The sequence below is a fragment of the Somniosus microcephalus genome, chromosome 24 (assembly GCF_052327205.1).
Source record: "Somniosus microcephalus isolate GS21.2 chromosome 24, FLI_Smic_1.0, whole genome shotgun sequence".
In the NCBI taxonomy this organism is placed as follows: Eukaryota; Metazoa; Chordata; class Chondrichthyes; order Squaliformes; family Somniosidae; genus Somniosus; species Somniosus microcephalus.
The window spans coordinates 11,318,204-11,337,770 of NC_141010.1; the positions used below are offsets into that span (position 1 = coordinate 11,318,204).

A 19,567-nucleotide genomic window follows, 5' to 3' on the forward strand; every position below is an offset into this window, starting at 1 on the left:
GACAATGCTGTCGTAGAGAGGAATGCCTAGGAGTACTTCGAGTGAGGGAATCCATACATGGCTCTGAGTAACAGTGGGTCTCACTCTTGGCGAGCCCCAATGTTCCACATGGTGAGTTTCTTATGAGTTTTACCAACAAGCTTGGGTGGGGGGTTTGGGCAAACAGACAACACCAACCTATTAAGGCTGATGACAACATATCGGGGTAGATCTTGCCGTTGTGGCCCATGTGTAAAAACGGGTGATAGCGCGTCGGTATCTCTCCTGATTTTTTCAGAAACGTTACTTTTCTGAAGTTTCATGGCCATTTCCAGTGGTCCCTTTAAGGATCGCGGGGTAGGCCGCTCAAGACCCGGTACATCTGGGCGGAGCTTGCACAAGCCCCCCCCATTTGTAACTGAATTTTGCATCGGGCCCCTACAAGTTCAGGAAGGTTTGCCTGGTGGAGATGTCGAGCCTTAGAAACATAGAAGATAGGAGCAGGAGTAGGCCATTCGGCCCCTCGAGCCTGCTCCTCCATTCAATGCGATCATGGCTGGTCATCCAAATTCAGTACCCTGTCCCTGCTTTCTCCCCATATCCCTTGATCCCTTTAGCCTTAAGAAGTATATCTAACTCCTTCTTGAATATATTTAATGAATTGGCCTCAACTGTCTTCTGTAGTAGAGAATTCCACAGGTTCACCACTCTCTGGGTGAAGAAATTCCTCCTCATCTCAGTCCTAAATGGCTTACCCCTTATCCTTAGACTGTGACCCCTGGTTCTGGACTCCCCTGCCATCAGGAACATCCTTCCTGCATCCAGTCTGTCCAGTCCTGTTAGAATTTTATAAGTTTCAATGAGATCCCCTCTCATTCTTCTAAACTCTAGCGAATATAAGCCTAATTGACCCGATCTCTCTTCATACGTCATTCCTGCCATCCCAGGTATAAGTCTGGTGAATCTTCGCTGCACTCCCTCCATGGCAAGAACATCCTTCCTCAGATAAGGCGACCAAAACTGCACACTATACTCAAGGTGTGGTCTCACCAAGACCCTGTACAACTGCAGCAAGACATCCTTGCTCCTGTACTCGAATCCTCTCGCTATGAAGGCCTTCTTAACCGCCTGCTGCACCTACATGCTTACCTTCAGCGACTGGTGCACAAGGACACCCAGGTCTCGTTGCACATCCCCTTCTCCCAATCTATTGCCGTTCAGAGCCTTGGCGTTTTCCAAGCTCTTGCATACACTGTTTTTGTTGTAGAAAGGGTAATGGTAAGTTGAATTTTACCACCTTTCAACAACACCAACAACCTGTATTTATACAGCGCCTTTAACATAGTAAAACGTCCTAAGGCGCTGCACACGAGTATTACAAGACAAAAAAAATTTGACACCGAGCCACATAAGGAGAAATTAGGGCAGATGACCAAAAGCTTGATCAAAGAGGTAGGTTCTAAGGAACACCTTAAAGAAGAAGAGAGAGGTAGTGAGGCAGAGAGGTATAGGCAGGGAATTCCAGTGCTTAGGGCCTCAGCAACAGAAGGCATTGCCACCAATGGTTGAGCGATTTAATCAGGGATGCTCAAGAGGGCAGAATTAGAGGAGTGCAGATATCTCGGGGGGTTATGGGCTGAAGGAGATTATAGAGATAGGAAGGGGCGAGGCCATGTAGGGTCTTTGAAAACAAAGATGAGAATTTTGAAATCGAGGCACTGCTTAACCAGGAGCCAATGTAGGTCAGCAAACACAGGGGGCGATGGGTGAACAGAACTTGGTGCGAGTTAGGACACGGGCGGCCGAGTTTTGGATGACCTCAAGTTTACGTAGGGTAGAACATGGGAGGCCGGCCAGGAGTTTCAGTTCAGTGGTTTGGTCCAGATTCTGACTCAGGCTTGGAGAGGTGAAACTACAGCAAGGGTAAGACTTCCTCTGGTTGTTCTGTGTAGCGACATGGCAAACGTGTTTGTGACTTTTCTGCGTCTGATGTTTTCTAGAAAAATTGTAAGCACATCCAAAGAATGATGTCGTGACGGGGGGGGTGACCAGAGGAACTCTTACCCACTGGCCTTTCCATTCGTCTCTAGTCTATTCTAACAATCTGACAATTTGAACACAAATCTCTAGCTGATATTGATATGGCTCATTTTTTGGAGGTCAGCTGCAGGGTATGCTTTTTGTTAATAGGGATTAAAAAATCCACGTGCTTTCAATTGTGTTTTGTTTTTAAATAGCAACAGCTGGCTGTGGGGCTGGGGGGCAGATATTTTCATGAGTTACAGATTAGCTGAAAACAATTCCAACATTCCACGCTTCCTTCAGCTCAAACAGGCCTTGGTTAGTCGACATTCATGACATCTCACAGCCTCGGGAGATAACTACTGTAGTGTTGACTTATAGAGTGAAGACACGTATAAAAAACAGCAGTTGTGCCTGTGATGAAATATTTCCATTCATCACTGCCTGTGACTGAGATCGGTTTCAGTGTCATTTCCCTTCCCCCAGACCTCATTGTATTGTGTACTGGAATGTGCTGTATTGTGTACTGGAATGTGCTGGAATGTGCTGTGTGTAGGGCTCCGCCCATACCTGGCCCTGTTTGTAAGCTAACTTCAGTCTAGCCCCAATCTCCAGAAGGACGACATCTCTCTCGCTTACGTGTTTCGTTCTAAGTTAATAAAAGCCTTGTTTTGTTCTGCTACCTTCGAGTCTCGGAATTATTGAGGCACATCAGTGCCTCTTGTTGAAAGAGTCAACATATACAGGAAACTTTCGATTTACCGGCACCTAAATAACCGGAAATCTCGGTTAACCGGCAAAATTCAGGAGTAGGTTCAGGTAACTTTTATTACTCCATTTGTTGCTGTGCAAGGGTGTGGCTACAGCTGTTGCTAAGCTACAGAGATGCTTGCAACTTGTGCCCATTGTTCTGAAGCTGTTGCTAAGCAACAGGGTTTGTTGCTTTATACGGAGCTCTCAGCTCCGTATCTTTTACAATAGCTCTTGGTTATCCGGAATTTTTGATGAACCGGCACCACGTCGGTCCCGTCCGTGCCGGATAAAAAAAAGTTTCCTGTAACAGGTGTGAATTGAAGCAAATCATCCACAGCTTAGGCTCTGATATCATACTGTACTGATTTATGAGGCTAATGTGGAAGTTGCAGAAATGTTTAATGAACTGTGAGTTTGGGTCATTAGAATAGCTATGATTGAGGTTTAATGTTTGAAACAGCCTTGGGGTAGTCTGGCACAAGTGTTGCATTACTGACAGAGTAAATTACTTTAACCACACTGCACTTTGCCCTCTAATGATTTGCTAATTATTTCCATTACATATGCATACATTTCATAAAATACTCAAATCCATTTCCTACACACTTCATTACTGTACATCAGCTACAGTTGGTGGATTGCATTCATAGATTCATCGAATCTTACCGCACAGAAGGAGATCATTTGGCCCATCGTTTTGAAAAGAGCTCTTCAATTAATCCCACACCCCTGCTGTTTGCCCCATAGCCCTGCAAATTTCTCCTTTTCAAGTATATTTCCAATTCCCTTTTAAAAGTTATTATTGAATCTGCTTCCACTGCCCTTTCAGGCCGTGTGTTCCAGATCACAAATCGCTGCGTAAAAAAAAATTCTCTTCATCTCTTTTCTGTTTTTATCTAAATCTGTGTCCTCTGGTTACCAACCCTCCTGCCAGTGGAAACAGTTTCTCCCTATATATCAAAATCCCTCATTTGATTTTGGAAAAAAAGCCCACATGCTTCCCGTCAAATAGCTGCTCTAACCAATCAATTTATCGCCAAATATTCAAACTATGCTCATTACACTAATACGTTTGTAGAATGACCCTTGCTTTAACAGTACAATGAGGAAAGCGGTTTAACAAGCTATGTAATTCCCTTTCAAATTGAGGCAGGCCTAAACAAGGCCGTGCCACCATGGGGTAAATTTTCAACCCTTAACGTTCCTGAGAGTGTAAACGGGGCATTCTGGCTGGCCCAATGCCTTCTTGTGCTCCCGATGCATGAGGTTCTGTGCCAGGAGCACCAATGTTAAAATTTGACCCCGTAATTTGATAACACAGGATGAATTCTGTGAGGCTCCATATCAGTGATTTTCCAGGATCCTGGCTGGCCTCCCACGTTCTATCCTCTGTAAACTTGAGGGGGGAGAAATTGGGTGGAGCCGCAAACGGGGCGCCAAGCTCGCCTGGGCGCCGGATTTAGCGCAGGGTTTGGAGCAGTAGCGACCGCCGGAAATTCACCTTGAGCGCCCCAAGAGGGACACGGGGCGAGGCTCGAGGCGCTCCGCGTCCCTCTTAGGGCGCTGAAACTGAATATCGCAGCGCAATGTGCGCGCTGCAGTACTGCAGGCCTTCCTCCCATTCTTAAGGGGGAGGGGCCTGCACCAGCACGATCGGAGATCGCGAGTGCCGGCAAAAGAGCCCGGCACCGAGGAGAAGTGCCGGGCTCTTGGAAAACAGCCGGCAATGCCGCGGGGGGCGGTCAGGAGGCCGGGGACAGAGTTGCTGGCAGGCTGCCGCCAGAAAAAATGGCCGCCCCGCACCTCCACCTTAATTTGCGCCACTGCCGCCACAGGAAGGCCCCATGAACCGGGCGCCATTTGCGAACGGCGCTACAGAGGCGGTCGCTGCCAAATATCGGGATCGGGGCGGTAGCGGGGCACTGCGCACACCAATGACGTCATCGGAGGCGGCGCAGCGCAACAGGTTAACGCCGCCATTAGCGTCCCAGCTAAATATCGCAGGAGGCGTGGCCAGTGGCGCTAAAGCCACTGAGTGCCCTCTTTAGGCGCTAACTGGTGGCACAGCCCACCGAATTTCTAGGCCGAGGTCATCCAAAACTTGGCTGCCCGTGTCCTAACTCGCACCGAGTCCCATTCACCCTGACCTACATTGGCTCCCGGTTAAGCAACGCCTCGATTTAAAAATTCTCATCCTTGTTTTCAAATCCCTCCCCGGCCTCGCCCCTCACTATCTCTGAAATCTCCTCCGGCTCCACAACCCCCTGAGATATCTGCGTTCCTCTAATTCTGGCCTCTTGAGCATCCCTGGCTTTAATCGCTCCACCATTGCTGCCTAGACCCTAGGCCCTGGGCCCTAAGCTCTGGAATTCCCTCCCTAAACCTCTCTGTCTCTCTACCTCTCCCTCCTCCTTTAAGACGCTCCTTAAATCCTACCTCTTTGACCAAGCATTTCGTCATCGGCCCTAATTTCTCCTTATGTGGCTCGGTGTCAAATTTTGTTTTGTAACACTCCTGTAAAGCGCCTTGGGGATGTTTTACTATGTTAAAGGTGCTATATAAATACAAGTTGTTGTTGTTGTAGAAAGGGGATGGCTGTGTGCAATGCCTGCCAGTGGTGCAGTGCCTTGCGAAATATACCTCTGAATGTGCATAGTACAACAATTAGCAAATCACAGAATCACAGAATCACAGAAACCCCACAGTGCAGATAGAGGCCATTTCGGCCCATCGAGCCTGCACCGACACATATCCCACCCGATCCCCGTAACCCCTACACCAACACATATCCCACCCTATCCCTGTAACCTCACGTATTTAATCCCCCTAACACTAAGGGTCAATTTATCATAGCCAATCAACCTAACTCGCACATCTTTGGACTGTGGGAGGAAACCGGAGCACCCAGAGGAAACCCACGCAAACACGGGGAGAATGTGCAAACTCCACACAGACAGTCGCCCGAGGCCGGATTCGAACCCGGGTCCACTGGCGCTGTGAGGCAACAGTGCTAACCACTATGCCACCGTGCTGCCTATCAGGACTAAGGATGCTAGTAAGATCATGAGAAGAGGCTATTTGACTCAGCAGGCCCAATTATTCCACAATCCGTGTACGGTCTACCCTAGCATGGGCTCCACCCTACCCGGTTAATCTCCGAGGGAAAGTTCTATGTAAATATTTCTCAAAGGTAATCAAGAAAATTTCCGGAATATTTATCCACCCTCACACCTTTGTTGTAATTGTGGGTTTACGGTAACATTATGGATTCTATGAATTATCCTGGGAGAGGGCAAACATTTATTTTTACAGGCGCTTAATCTTCCAGTTTCCACTCCACAGTCAAGTGAGACTGCATGCCGGAGGCAAAGACTTGCAATTTCAGAGCTATTGTATTAACATGGCAATGGTTCCTTTAAATGCGCTTTATTGTACAATAAAATCCAAACTGTGATCTCAAGAAAAAGAAGACCAAAGCAATTAAAATATTCTTACCGCTTCAGTTCTTGCTGCAGAGTGGGAGGTAATGAGGTCCTGTAGTTGAATGCTCCATCTGGTTAGCGTGCACAGCACGTTCGAGTTACCAGACGGAAGCGGGCCATTCAGTCAATGTTGAAAATCTACCCCATTATAATCCCGATATATTTATTTTTATGTACTTATCCAGTTGGCAGCCGGTGCAGGTGAGTGGAGTGCGAGCGGACTGTAAAACCAGCTGCCTCCTGTACGACGCGGTAGCTTCCTCCACATTCAGATCAGCCAGGCGGAGGAGGGAAACAGATTGGCCAGCCTGTGCTTGCAATTTACATGGGGACAGAATCCTCACACTCGACCTCGGCTAAAACCACCGCATAGGCTAATTTATTGAGCACAGTACAATTTAATTTCCTACAACAACAGCTTGTTATGATATAGCACCTTTAATGTAGTAAAACGTCCCAAAGCGCTTCACAGGAGCGATTATCAGACAAAATTTGACACCGAGCCAAGTGACAGGTGACCAAAAGCTTGGTCAGAGGTAGGTTTTAAGGAAGAGAGAGAGAGAGAGATGGAGAAGTTTAGGGAGGAAATTCCAGAGAATCGGGCTTAGCCACCAATGGTGGGGTGAAGGAAGTCGAGGGAGGCACAAGAGACCAGAATTGGAGGAACGGAGGGTTGTAGGGCTGGAGGAGGTTACTGAGATAGTGAGGGGGTGAGGCCACAGAGAGGATTTGAAAACAAGGATGGGAATTTTAAAATCGCTTTAAAACTGCTTTAAGCGATGACTTATTGTTTAAAAAAAAGAACAGGAAAGATGAAAACAACATTAGCATTTTAGTGACCCCCTCCCTTTAAGCAGCCTTAGTTTGGCCCATGGTTGGGAAATACAAGGGGTCATTTTACAAACTGAAACACCTGGCATGGAGCTGAACCCAGCGGGAGAGTCTATCGGGAATTCGCACACGAGCTCCCAATGATTCTCCAGGCAAGCACGTGCCTGAAATCCTGAAACGCACTCCCAACGGACAAAGCTCCGAAGCAACAGCATAAATTACCTTTCCTTTTTTTGTATCACAGGGAGCATCCAGCAGTTACATTTGCAGACATTAATCCTTAAGGCAGTGTCAAAGACAAAGGGGGAAAAATTCGGTTGATTAACGCCTCCCGTTAGCGCCTTAAGAAGGCGCTAATGGGGCGCAAAGCAACTAGCGCCCGGGCGCGGCGATGTTTAAGCCGCTCGCGAAATTAACTAGACATTTTGCGTCGGCGCTAAACACTACCGCCACGATCTCCTGCGTCGGCAGATCATGACGTCAGTCGAGTGCGCAACGCTCCGGTAGTGCCCCGGACCGGAGATTGATTGGTGCCCCCTGCCTTACCGCCTGCCGCTAGCAACGACAGGTAGAGGGGAGCGTTTTGCAGTCAGGAAGGGACTGGGGGAGCGCTATTTAAAGGTGGCTGCTTCCTGCCTTTTTTTGTCGGCGATATTTTTGCACCACACATTCTGAGAGAGAGAGAGAGAGACTTCTGGAGAGATTCAACACTGTGTGAAGGAGTTTTGGGTACTGAGCAGCACTTTGCAGGTTCATTTTGATTTGACCTTCCTTGCATCGATTTAGAAGAGACTATGGGAGCTGCACTGATTCAGGGCGTCGTCCTGCGCCTGCAGAATCGGAGGCATCAGAGATGCAGAGAGAGAGTGGCAAACATGGCCAGAGGGAGGAGGGCCAACAGGTCTCTGCACAGGAGACCTTACCCTCCCAGGGTATTCCGGGAACAATTCTCCTACATTCATTTGTTTGAGAAGCAGTGTTTGCGCAGGCTGCGCTTCAGCAAGGAGGTGGTTACTGAGCTCTGCCACCTGCTGCAACCAGATCTGCAGCCTCAACTGAGGACCAGGACGTCTCTGTCGGTAGCAGTGAAGGTGACAGTGGCTCTGAATTTTTATGCCAGCGGCTCCTTTCAAGCATTTACTGGGGACATCGTCAATATCTCCCAGTTCGCTGTCCATTGTTGTATCCGGGAGGTGACAAATGCCCTGTATAAAAGGAGACGCCAGTACATCTCTTTCCCCTTTACACCGGTCAAACAGCATAAACGCGCATGTGGCTTTGCTAGGATAGCGGGCTTCCCCATGGTGCAGGGCGCCATTGACTGCACACATGTGGCATTGCGAGGATAGCGGGCTTCCCCATGGTGCAGGGCGCCATTGACTGCACACATGTGGCATTGCGAGGATAGCGGGCTTCCCCATGGTGCAGGGCGCCATTGACTGCACGCATGTGGCATTGAGGGCACCGCATGAAAATGCAGAGGTATTCCGAAACCGCAAGGGCTACCACTCTTTAAATGTGCAGTTGGTCTGTGACCACAGACAGCTCATGCTCACCATCAATGCCCTCTATCCTGTGCCAGACTGGTGTGCCAGATCTTTTCCAGGCACCGCATCACCCAAGTGGATGGCTCCTCAGATACAAGGGTTATCTACTCTGCACCTGGCTGATGACACCGCTCCGTAACCCCAACACCCCTGCCCAGCTGCAGTATAATGAGAGCCATATCGCCACCAGGAACATAATTGAGCAGACGATCGGCATGCTCAAGCAACGGTTCCGCTGTCTGCAGTACTCTCCTGAGCGAGTCTCCCTCTTCATAGTTGTGTACTGCATGCTTCACAACCTGGCAATCCTGAGGACCCAGCCAATGCCATTAGGGATTGGTGCACCACCTGAGGAGGAGGAGGAGGAAGAGGAGGAGGAGGAGGATGAGGAGGATGATCAGCAGCAGCACCAAGGTGGGAGGGAGGCCCACAATGTTGCCACTGCAAGGGCCGTCCGTCAACGGTTGATAAGAAGCCGCTTCTAGGCTTCTACTCAGCAGATGGCTTCTGGCATGGAGAACAACATCATGGAAAGTAACCAGCAACCCCTATTGCCGGCCAAAGCTGGAATGATTCCAAAGGCCAAAAATGTAAATTTTGAATACAACAGCTTTTTTCTTTAACAAACTCTGTGTGTGTCATTTATTCAGGACAAACAATTAGAAATAAACACAACAAATCATGAACTGGTTCTCACAAGCTGGAGAAAAACGACAAAACAGTAAACAAATGTAATCACACGAACCTCGACTTTTACTACAAACATTCCCACCATTTATTTAGACCTCCTACTGTTTGCCCTTTGAGGGTGATCTCCATCCCCTGTGCACTTCCCCCCTTCCCACCCTACTGCTCCTCCGTAATGGGGCCCCAGTGGCTGCAGCAAGGCTGGTGGAAGGCTGCTGAATGTCAGATGCAGAGGCTACAGATGCCCTTGAAGGACGGCCTCGACCAGCTCTGGGCCTGGAGGCCCTGGCTGCAGACTGCACCAACTCTGCATGGGGGGCAGCAGTCTGGGCTGGCAATGGGAAAGTGACAGTGGTGGGAGCAGGAATGCTGTTATCCTGAGAGAGGACAGCACCTCCCTGCTCAACCGACACACTGGCACTCCCACGGGGCAGTACCTCAGCATCCGGAGCAATCTGCTCGAGCACAGATTGCTGGCCTGCTGCGGCACTGTGAGAGCCCCGGGGCAATGTGGCCGAACCAGCGACGATGGCAGCAGTCAGTGCTTGCGTGACATCAATCTGAGACTGCATAAGAGCAGTCTGAGACGGGATCGCAGCAACCAATGACTGAATTGCAGCACTAAGCCATTGCGTTGCGTCGGCCTGTGCTGCAGCGGACTGCTCCACACTCCTAGGCAGCCCATCAATGCTTTCGGGCACCTTTGCCATTGCATCCATGAGCTCAGTGTGCATACTCAAGGCCTGGCTATTCATTTCCGAAATGACGCACACCTCCTCTGCATCCAGTGCAGCAGGACTCGCTTGCCTCCTCGCCCTCCGGGGAGATGGCCCCCGAGTTTCCTACCCCCATGGCATTGCTGCAGCCCCTGGGTCCCGGAGCTTCACCCTCATCAGACCCTACCCCCCTGCTCCCCTCCAGGGAAGGCGTGGTCCCAGTGTGGGCATGGGCTCCCTCGGGAGACACAGGCGGTGAGGCTCCGGCTTCCTTTTCCTCCTCGCCTGGGGTGTCGCTGCCACTGGTTGGTTGAGGGTCCGTCTCCTCAGCTGGTGGTTCACTATCTGAAAGCAGGGAGGCACAAGAGTGGCTTTAGCGTCAGGGCAGGGGGGCAGTAAGGGAGCAAGGGCTGGAGACATTTAGTAAGTTGGATTGAAAGTGTAACAGGCTGGTGTTGTGAGGGGCAAGTGGAATGAGAGAGGAGAGAAAGCTGATGAACTTACCATTGCTGCCCCCAAGGGGGTCAACCTCTCCAGCGGCCACAGCACCTATCACCTGGCTGGCAACGATCCTGTGCACGCGCACCTCCAAATCGCTGAGGGTGTGTAGCTCAGCCGGTCCTCCTCCCGTGCATTGCTGCTGGCGTCTGTTATGAGTTAGCTTGGCCTGCAAGAAAAAGGACGGCGTCTGAGTGAATTTGCAACCATGTGCATGCCTGATGTGCCTCCCATAGTTGAATAGCCCTTAATGTATGCAAGGTGTGGAACGTGCGTGTGTGTTTTATGAGATGGCCATAGGTCTTGGATGAGTGCTGGGCATTTGGGGTTTTTAAACCCTCTGGGCACAGAGTGAAGTTGAGATGGAGGGATGTAGAGGTATTGGAAAGCAGCCACTCACCCTGACCACCTGAGTGAAGTCGTTGAACTTCTTCCGACATTGGGTGTGGGTCCTGGGCACCAGGCTCCAGGAGGAGACGTGCTGACCCACCTCCCTCCAGACTCTTCTGTATTCATGGGGCAATGGCCTCCTGCCACTCTGTGGGTAGAGCACTGCCAGTCGCCGCTCCACACCGCCAACCAGAGCCACCAAGGCCCGGTCGCTGCAGCGCTGAGCTCTTTTCCTGGGCCTCCCCATTGGTGGTTCCAGCAGAATTGATGTACAGGTATCTCCAGGCCGAGATTCAAGGCTGCAATGAGTAGGGTGTGGCTGGAGAGCAAGATCGATCCTCCTCTTTAAGAACTGGCCGGCGGTAGTCTGTCTGTGTTCCATTGCTGACTGACATCACCTGAGCTTCACCAGCGCTCTGAGGTAGCAACTCGCTCCTCGGCGTTAGCGCCTTAAGACAGGTGTGTAGCGCCTGATTTAGCGCTCAAATCACCTCCAGGGGCAATAGAGGCCAAGTTTGCAGTCGGAGGCGATAATTAACGCCAGGCGCTAAACTTTGCGCCCAGCCGATAATTGCGCCCCAAACGGGGCGATACCGAATTTCTCCCCCAAAGCCTGTTACTAAGAGGTGTGTCAGCCTGGTAACAGAGGATGAGGCCTCTGTAATTTCCCCCCCTTCTTCCTTCGTCAGGAAGCTCTTTGCTTCAGTGTCAGATGTGGCTCAGTGGGTAGCACACTTGTCTTTGAGTCAGAAGGTTGTGGGTTCAGAGTCCCACTCCAGAGACTTGCGCACATAAATCTAGGCTGACACTTCAGTGCAGTATTGAGGGAGTGCTGCACTGTCGGAGGTGCGTCTTTTGGATGAGACATTAAAACGAGACCCCGTCTGCTCTCTCGGGTGGACGTAAAAGGTTCCATGGCACTATTTCAAAGAAAAGCAGGGGAGTTCTCCCTGGCGTCCTAGCCACTATTTATCCCTTAAGCAACATCATTAAGACAGATTATCCGGTCATTATCACATTGCTGTTTGAGGGCGCTTGCTGTGCGCTGTGCAAATTGGCTGCTGTGTTTCCTACAGTGACTACACTTCAAAAAGTACTTCATCGGGTGTAACGTGCTTTGGGACGCCTGGTGGTTATTAAAGGCGCTATATAAATGCAAGTATTTCTTTCCTCACCCCACTCCCTTTACAGACCAGCTGAGATTGGGATCTGAGAGACTGGAGATTCACAAGATGCAAAAACGCACTCCAGCATTCGGCGTGATTTATGAGTTTTCAGTATTTCACTCCCTTTGAGCACTATTGCCACTGACTGTGGACACTGAGAGGTATACAGTGAGCTTCTCATTGAAACATACAAAAATTATTACAGGGCTTGATAGGATGGATGCTGGGAGAATGTTTCCCTTGGCCGGGGAGTCTAGAACCAGGGGCCACAGCCTCAGGATAAAGGGTCGGCCATTCAGGACTGAGATGAGAAGAAATTTCTTCACACAGAGGGTGGTGAATCTTTGGAATTCTCTACCCCAGAGGGCTGTGGAGGCTCAGTCATTGGGTATATTCAAAACAGAAGTCGATAGATTTCTGACTAGTAAGGGCATCAAGGGACATGGCGATAGGGCCGGTGAATGGAGTTGATGTCGATGATCAGCCATGATCTCATTGAATGGCGGAGCAGGCTCGAGGGGCCGAATGGCCGACTCCTGCTCCTATTTCTTATGTTCTTATGTTCTTGACTTTGAATAGAATTCCTTTAATAGACCATTTTCAGAAGGTCAACACAGCAGGGCATGCAATTTCTTTTGGGTCTATCCGCTCTGAGTTACGTCCAATCCCTGGTATAAATGGGTGGGAGAAATAACAGACCGATGTGTTTTACCTTCTGTGGTGAGGCTGCTCGACAGCAGCATTGACATGGTGGTGGTGACGTCACTTTCCAATGGATTTAAAAGGGTTGCTGTTGAGGAGACATCCTGGTAATGTTCTGGAAGATCCTCGCAGAGCTCGTCGCTGCGCTGGAACAGTCCAAAAAGTAATTATGGAAGGATTAGAAGCATGGATTGGAGTTAATGAACGACAGTGATCGGTTGACCACTTTCTCTTCGAGGCTGCAATAAGGGACAGTGTTCGGTTGTTTGGTGCAGAAATGAAGACTGCCCCAACTCAATTTCACACAGCCAGCAGATAGAGAAGACTTTTTACCCTTTCAGTCTGGGCTGGATTTGAACACAGGCCTTAGAGGTCAAAGGTCAGTGTGTAACCCCCCCCCCCCCGGCACGACCTTGTCAGAGTTTTAAGAAGTTTCCGTAGGGTGGCAGTGAAGGCATCGCGTACATCAGCACTAAACCTTAAGCTTTTCCGCTTCTGCGCTCCCTATGTGGCATTGCGCCTGCTGTCGTTGGGGCGGGGGTGGGGGGGGGGGTGGAGGGAGGGTGAAGAGAGGTGCAATTTCCCAATATTTGCTCCCTTTCTGTGCCAAAGTGCAAAATCTTCCAGTAAGTGTTGTGGAGTAGGAGCATGTAAGCTCGATCGCCCACGCCACTCAGTTGCCTGGCTGTCGCTGTGGCATGTCCCTGAAGGGAGGAGGAAAAAATTGGACTAGGAAGCCCTGCCTGGGAGGTCTCTGGGCATACAACAAAGAGGGTTTTAGCCTAGATCTGGAAACAAGCTGACTCTGCGTTCAACAGTAAAGATGTAATTCCAGATGTCCACAGGCAGAATTTATACTTCAGAAAAAAATCCTTAACTCTTAGGATGATACCAGGGATGAGGGACTTCAGTTATGTGGAGAGACTAGAGAAGCTGGGATTGTTCTCCTAAGACCAGAGAAGGTTAAGGGGAGATTTAATAGAGGTATTCAAAATTATGAAGGGTTTTGATAGAGCTTCCAACTGGCAGGAGGGTCAGAACCATACCACCTCCCAAACCCGCGACCTCTACCACCTAGAAGGACAAGGGCAGCAGACGCATGGGAACACCGCCACCTGCAAATTCCCCTCCAAGTTGCACACCATCCTGACTTGGAAATATATCGCCGATCCTTCATCGTCACTGGGTCAAAATCCTGGAACTCCCTCCCTACCAGCACTGTGGGAGCACCTTCACCACACGGACTGCAGCGGTTCAAGAAGGCGGCTCACCACCACCTTCTCAAGGGCAATTAGGGATGGGCAATAAATGCTGGTCTTGTCAGCGACGCCCACATCCCATGAACGAATATAAAAAAGAGGCCACAGATTTAAGATAATTTGCAGCAGAACCAGAGGGGAAAGGAGGAGAAAGTTTTTTACGCAGCGAGTTGTTGTGATCTGGAATGCGCTGCCTGAAAGGGCGGTGGAAGCAGATTCAATAGTAACTTTCAAAAGGGAATTGGGTAAATACTTGAAAAGGAAAAATTTGCAGGGCTACGGGGGAAAGAGCAGGGGGGAGCGGGACTAATTGGAGAGCTCGTTCAAAGACCAGCACAGGCACAGTGGGCCGAATGATTTCCTTCTGTGCTGCATGATTCTATAATTAAAGTTATTCCCAAAGTTTTGAAATTGCAGTTAGAATATATAATGATTAAAAATGCTATCAAAATCTTGTACGGCAGAAAACGGGTGTACGTTTTAAAACTTGCTTTCAGTATCCAGAAAGTGTGAACAGAAAGGACTCCCAGCTCTGACGGGGTCAGTACTGATAGACCTTGTTACTGTTTACTGGCTAGTGGCAAAACTGATGGACTCAGCCTCTTTTTGGCAATCGGTGATCCACATCTCACTTATTGCTGAGACACTGCGCACAAGATATATCTGTCGCAAGATTGTCTGGAATTGAAGCCAGTTTAAGAATGGAAGCTCGCTTATTGTGGCTACGTTGGTCCTCCAGATAGTATCAAACGCCATTAATCCAACCCATTACTTGAGGATTTCACCTCGGACTAGACTGCCCCCCAACATTAAGAATAAAGTTGCATTAGGTAGTGTTTACTGTACCTCCTCCATGCAGTGATAGTCCAGCCACTCCTGGCGATGTCGGTCAAACCCATTGGAACATCTAAGTACCAAACAGAAAAACACAATATAAAACTTTTAAGTTATTACACATCGGGAGCGCTGAGAAAGGGTGGTAGAAGTTTGGAACGGCAATCGATGCTAGGCCAATGATTAGTTTTAAATCTGAGATTGATAGATTTTTGTTGACCAGAGTTATTAAGAGATATGGGGCAAAGGCGGGAATGTGGAGTTAGGTCGCAGATCAGCCATGATCCCATTGAATGGCGCAACAGGCTCGAGGGGCTAAATGGCCTCCTCCTGTTCCTATGTTCCTTTCCAACATGTTTACTTTCCATTGCATCGTGTCACAGGAGAAGAAAATCAAAGCAATGCCTTTATAAAGAAAAGAAGGGGGGGCCATTTTATCTTTGGCCGCCAGTGTAAAACGGGCGCTATCGATTCAACCCCCCATTATACATCTCTGCCCATTTTCATTTCCATTGTCTGATAAATGCCAGCCTATCATTCTCTTTCAGACGCGGACTAACTTGCTGTCCATTTACAGTGTTTTCTGTTTTCATATCACGTTTCAGATTGAACGTATGCTGTGTACCAGCAGCTGCTGACTGATCATTTAGCAGTTGCAATGCCTCGCTTTTGGCTAAGTCTACAGGGGAAATCTGTTGAGCTCGCTGAGTGACAGACTGAGATTTTCCTTTTCCGACTGTGCAGGATAATCACGAACCCACAGAAACTCCTCGTTGATTAATCGCAGGCGAAACCCTTACTTTGAACGAGATTTCCCAATGCGCAACGCTGGAGGCTGTGCTAACCGACCGGCATTGTTTTTCTGTCCATAGCAACTGCTTCAGTTTAAATCCAGTCAGCGCAGTCTCCCAGAGTATTTCAACACAAGACCAAGAAACTGTACCACTTCAAAAGAGAAACCAGCGGTCTCATTGAAGCTCCAAATGACTTATTATTAACCCCTGCCAACCTGCCAATGCGTGAACTAGTTGGAGCATGACTGGGATTCAGTGGCCGCTAACAAGTTTACTGACCTGTGATTTGATATGTCTATGGCTTGATCACATCAATATTTTCTATTCTTAACATCTGATTGGCGGAATGACAGATCCATGGAAGCTAGTTTTCATCCAATCAAAAGCCAATGGTGTCAGCTGTGGCTCAGTGGGTAGCACTTTAGCCTCGGAGTCAGAAGGTTGTGGGTTTAAGTCCCACTCCAGAGACTTGAGCACAAAACCAAGGTGAACACTCCCAGTGCAGTACTGAGGGAGTGCTGCACTGTCAGAGATACCGTCTTTCAGATGAGATGTTAAACCAAGGCCCCATCAGCTCTCTCACGTGGACATAACAGATAGAAGCTTAGGAACAGGAGGAGTCCATTGAGCCCCTCGAGCCTGTTCCGCCACTCAATGAGATCGTGGCTGACCGGCGACCTAACTCCAGATACCTGCCTTTGGCCCACATCCCTTAATATATTTGGTTAACAGAAAGCTATCAATCTCCGATTTAAAATTAACAATTGACCCAGCATCCATTGCCATTTGTGGAAGAGAGTTCCAAACTTCTACCACCCTTTGTGTGTAGAAGTGTTTCCTAATTTCACTCCTGAAAGGTCTGGCTCTAATTTTTAGACTATGCCCCCTAGTCCTAGAATCCCCAACCAGCGGAAATAGTTTCTCTCTATCTACCCTATCTGTTCTCCTTAATATCTTGAAAGCTTCAATCAGATCACCCCTTAACCTTCTAAATTCTAGGGAATACAGCCCTAGTTTGTGTAATCTCTCCTCGTACCTTAACCCTTGAAGTCCGGGTATCATTCTGGTAAACCTACGCTGCACTCCCTCCAAGGCCAATATATCCTTCCTAAGGTGTGGTGCCCAGAACTGCTCACAGTGCTCCAGGTGTGGTCTAACCAGGGTTTTGTACAGCTGCAGCATAACTTCTGCCCCCTTGTATTCTAGTCCTCTGGATATAAAGGCCAGCATTCCATTAGCCTTTTTGATTATTTTCTGTATCTCCCACGGCACTATTTCGAAGAAGAGCAGGGGGAGTTCTCCCCGGTGCCCTGGTCAATATTTATCCTTCAATCAGCATCACTAAAACAGGTTATCTGGTCTTTATCACATTGCTGTTTGTGGGACCTTGCTGTGCGCCAATTGGCTGCTACGTTTTCCACATTACAACAGCGACTACACCTCAAAAGTACTTCAGTGATTGTGAATTGCTTTGGGATGTCCTGAGGTCGTAAAAGGCGCTATATAAATGCAAGTCTTTCTTTTAGTTGCTCCCAAAATGAAGAGCTGGAATCAGGAGAAAGCAAATAAGGGAATAGACTAACTCAGTGTTGGTGTGAAGCAAAACTGCTTTGTGCTGATGTTACAGCTGTAGTATGAAAGTGATTTTTTAAAGAGGAAATCAACTTAGAATTAGGAAGATAAGATGTCAGGGTGGATCATCCTGTTCCCACCCCTGGGGATGTTAGACCACCTGGGTGAGGTGAATGGAGGGAATTCGCAGAGGGAGTATCGCACATTCGAGAGGGAGTCTGCCTGATTTTCTGCCCATTTAAATATAGAATCATAGAATGGTTACAGCACAGAAGGAGGCCATTCGGCCTGTCGAGCCCGTGCCAGCTCTCTGCAAGAACACTTCAGCTGGTCCCACTCCCCCACCCTTTCCCCATAGTCCTGCAAAAAAATTTTTCCTTTAGGTACTTATCCAACTCCCTTTTGAAAGCCACGATCAAATCTGCCTCCACCACCCTCTCAGGCAGTGCATTCCAGATCCTAACCACTCGCTGCGTAAAAAAGTTTTTCCTCATGTCGCCTTTGGTTCTTCTGCCAATCACCTTAAATCTGTGTCCTCTGAGATTCCCTGATCTCTTCACTGTTGGCGGTGAAATTGTAAATGGGTATGTCTAAAGAATCTGTGTATGGTCTCACTACAAATAGACACCAGAGGAACTCTATTAGAAGAAAAATAGGAGGTGAATGGGATTGTAGTAGCTAACTCCATTTGAAGAGCTAGCACTAGCATGGTGGGCTGAATGGCCTCCTGTGCAATCATTTTAATGTTTATTTTTGTAGTATAGGATTAATATTACAGATTTGAACTTCTCTTTACATTTGAGTAGCTTTATTACTGTAAAATATTAATGTTTCAATGTCACAGTTTGAGAACTTTTTATGCAGCCAGTTGTGATCTGGAATGCGCTGCCTGAAAGGGTAGTGGAAGCAGATTCAATAGTGACTTTCGGAAGGGAATTGGAAATATACTTGAAAAGCAAAAAGTTTATAGGGCTATGGGAAAAGAGCAGGGGGAATGGGGCTAATTGGAGAGCTCTTTCAATGAGGCAGCACAGGCACGATGGGCCGAATGGCCTCCTTCTGTGCTGCATGATTCTATAATTAACGGTCTAAACCTTAAAATTGAACTGTCATTAACTCCAAGGATAGAGATGAGGCTGGAGGGCTACACACATTACATGCAAGTAATCGAATGATGTGTTAAAGATGCAGCAATGTTGTTGAACATGAATGACATCATTCCAGGATGTGCTTGGCAAATACAAAGTGTGCCAAACACGTTTCTGCAACAGCTGTATCCCTTTAAGTAGGAAAAGAAATGACCTTGATGCTTGTTTGTCCTGGGTAGATGTAAATACAGTAGATAATTGTCGAGATACTGGAAAGCATTCAATAAAGAGAGGTTACATGGATCTAGCGATATTCAGTTCCAGAATTTTCCACTACGTCACCTCATTATGACTCTTTTGATCCATTCCTGAAGATTAGGTCAATTCAGCAAACAACACTAAAATTAGCAGGTCTTTGAAGCTTGCATTTTGTATAAAATGTTAAATGTTTATTAGAGTAAAGAATGTGCTCTGTAAAAAGAGTGGGTAGAGGAGGAGAAAGACATGGGCTGTTCCCTCCCTTTTCCTCTAAGTCGATGCGAATTTATTACAAACATACGAACAAAAGAAGCTCTGCTCCATTCAGCCTGTCCCACATAATTCCAATACCTTGTGTATCACAATAGATACACTCCCTACCCCACCCCAAACCACAAGATCTCCTGGGAGAGGTGAAAAAACACATAAAAACCCAGGCCAATTTGGGGGAAAAGAACTGGGAAATTCCTCTCCGTCTCCCCTTAGGCTATCAAAACTAGTCCAGGAGATCACTCTGGCCGTGATTATTCTACGCAGTGCCTACCTAGCTTATGTACGAGGTGATCTCCGCCCCTTCGGAAACAGGTCAGATAGTTTTACAAGCGCTTCCCCCAGTGACTCCATAGCTGACCGCACTGGCAGGTGTGCTCACGAGCCAAACAGACCGGGAAGGCCTCCTGTACAAACTGGGCGGAGTTGGCTGAACTCTGCCAGGGCAGCAGAAGAGCGGCTGCGATTAATCCCAACCGAGAGCGGAAAACCGGCCTGGGTTCCAAGTATCACGTGATCCCTCCACTGGCAAGTGTAGCTGCATGGATGCCAATTGAGGCACAAAGTGGGCTTAATAGTGATGCCCACCAGGTTTGAGTCGCCTGCTGGCACTCATTGTCTAGGTTTCCACCTGAAGACACGGTGGGCCGAATGGCCTCCTCCTGTGCCGTAAATTTCTGTGATTCTATGAAGAATGGTCACTTGGATGATGCACCAGG

At 48.4% G+C, this 19,567-nt stretch overlaps 1 protein-coding gene across 1 annotated transcript in view; it reads right to left on the minus strand.

Annotated features, from left to right (window-relative positions):
- Positions 1-19,567, minus strand: part of LOC147101045 (plexin domain-containing protein 1-like) — a 292,861-nt gene that overhangs the window by 58,283 nt on the left and 215,011 nt on the right. Inside the window, exons 10-11 of the mRNA XM_085966214.1 lie at positions 14,879-14,939; positions 12,784-12,919 (exon numbers count right to left, since the gene is read on the minus strand). Coding sequence (XP_085822340.1) covers positions 12,784-12,919; positions 14,879-14,939 — 197 coding nt within the window. The remainder of the gene's footprint in view (positions 1-12,783; positions 12,920-14,878; positions 14,940-19,567) is intronic.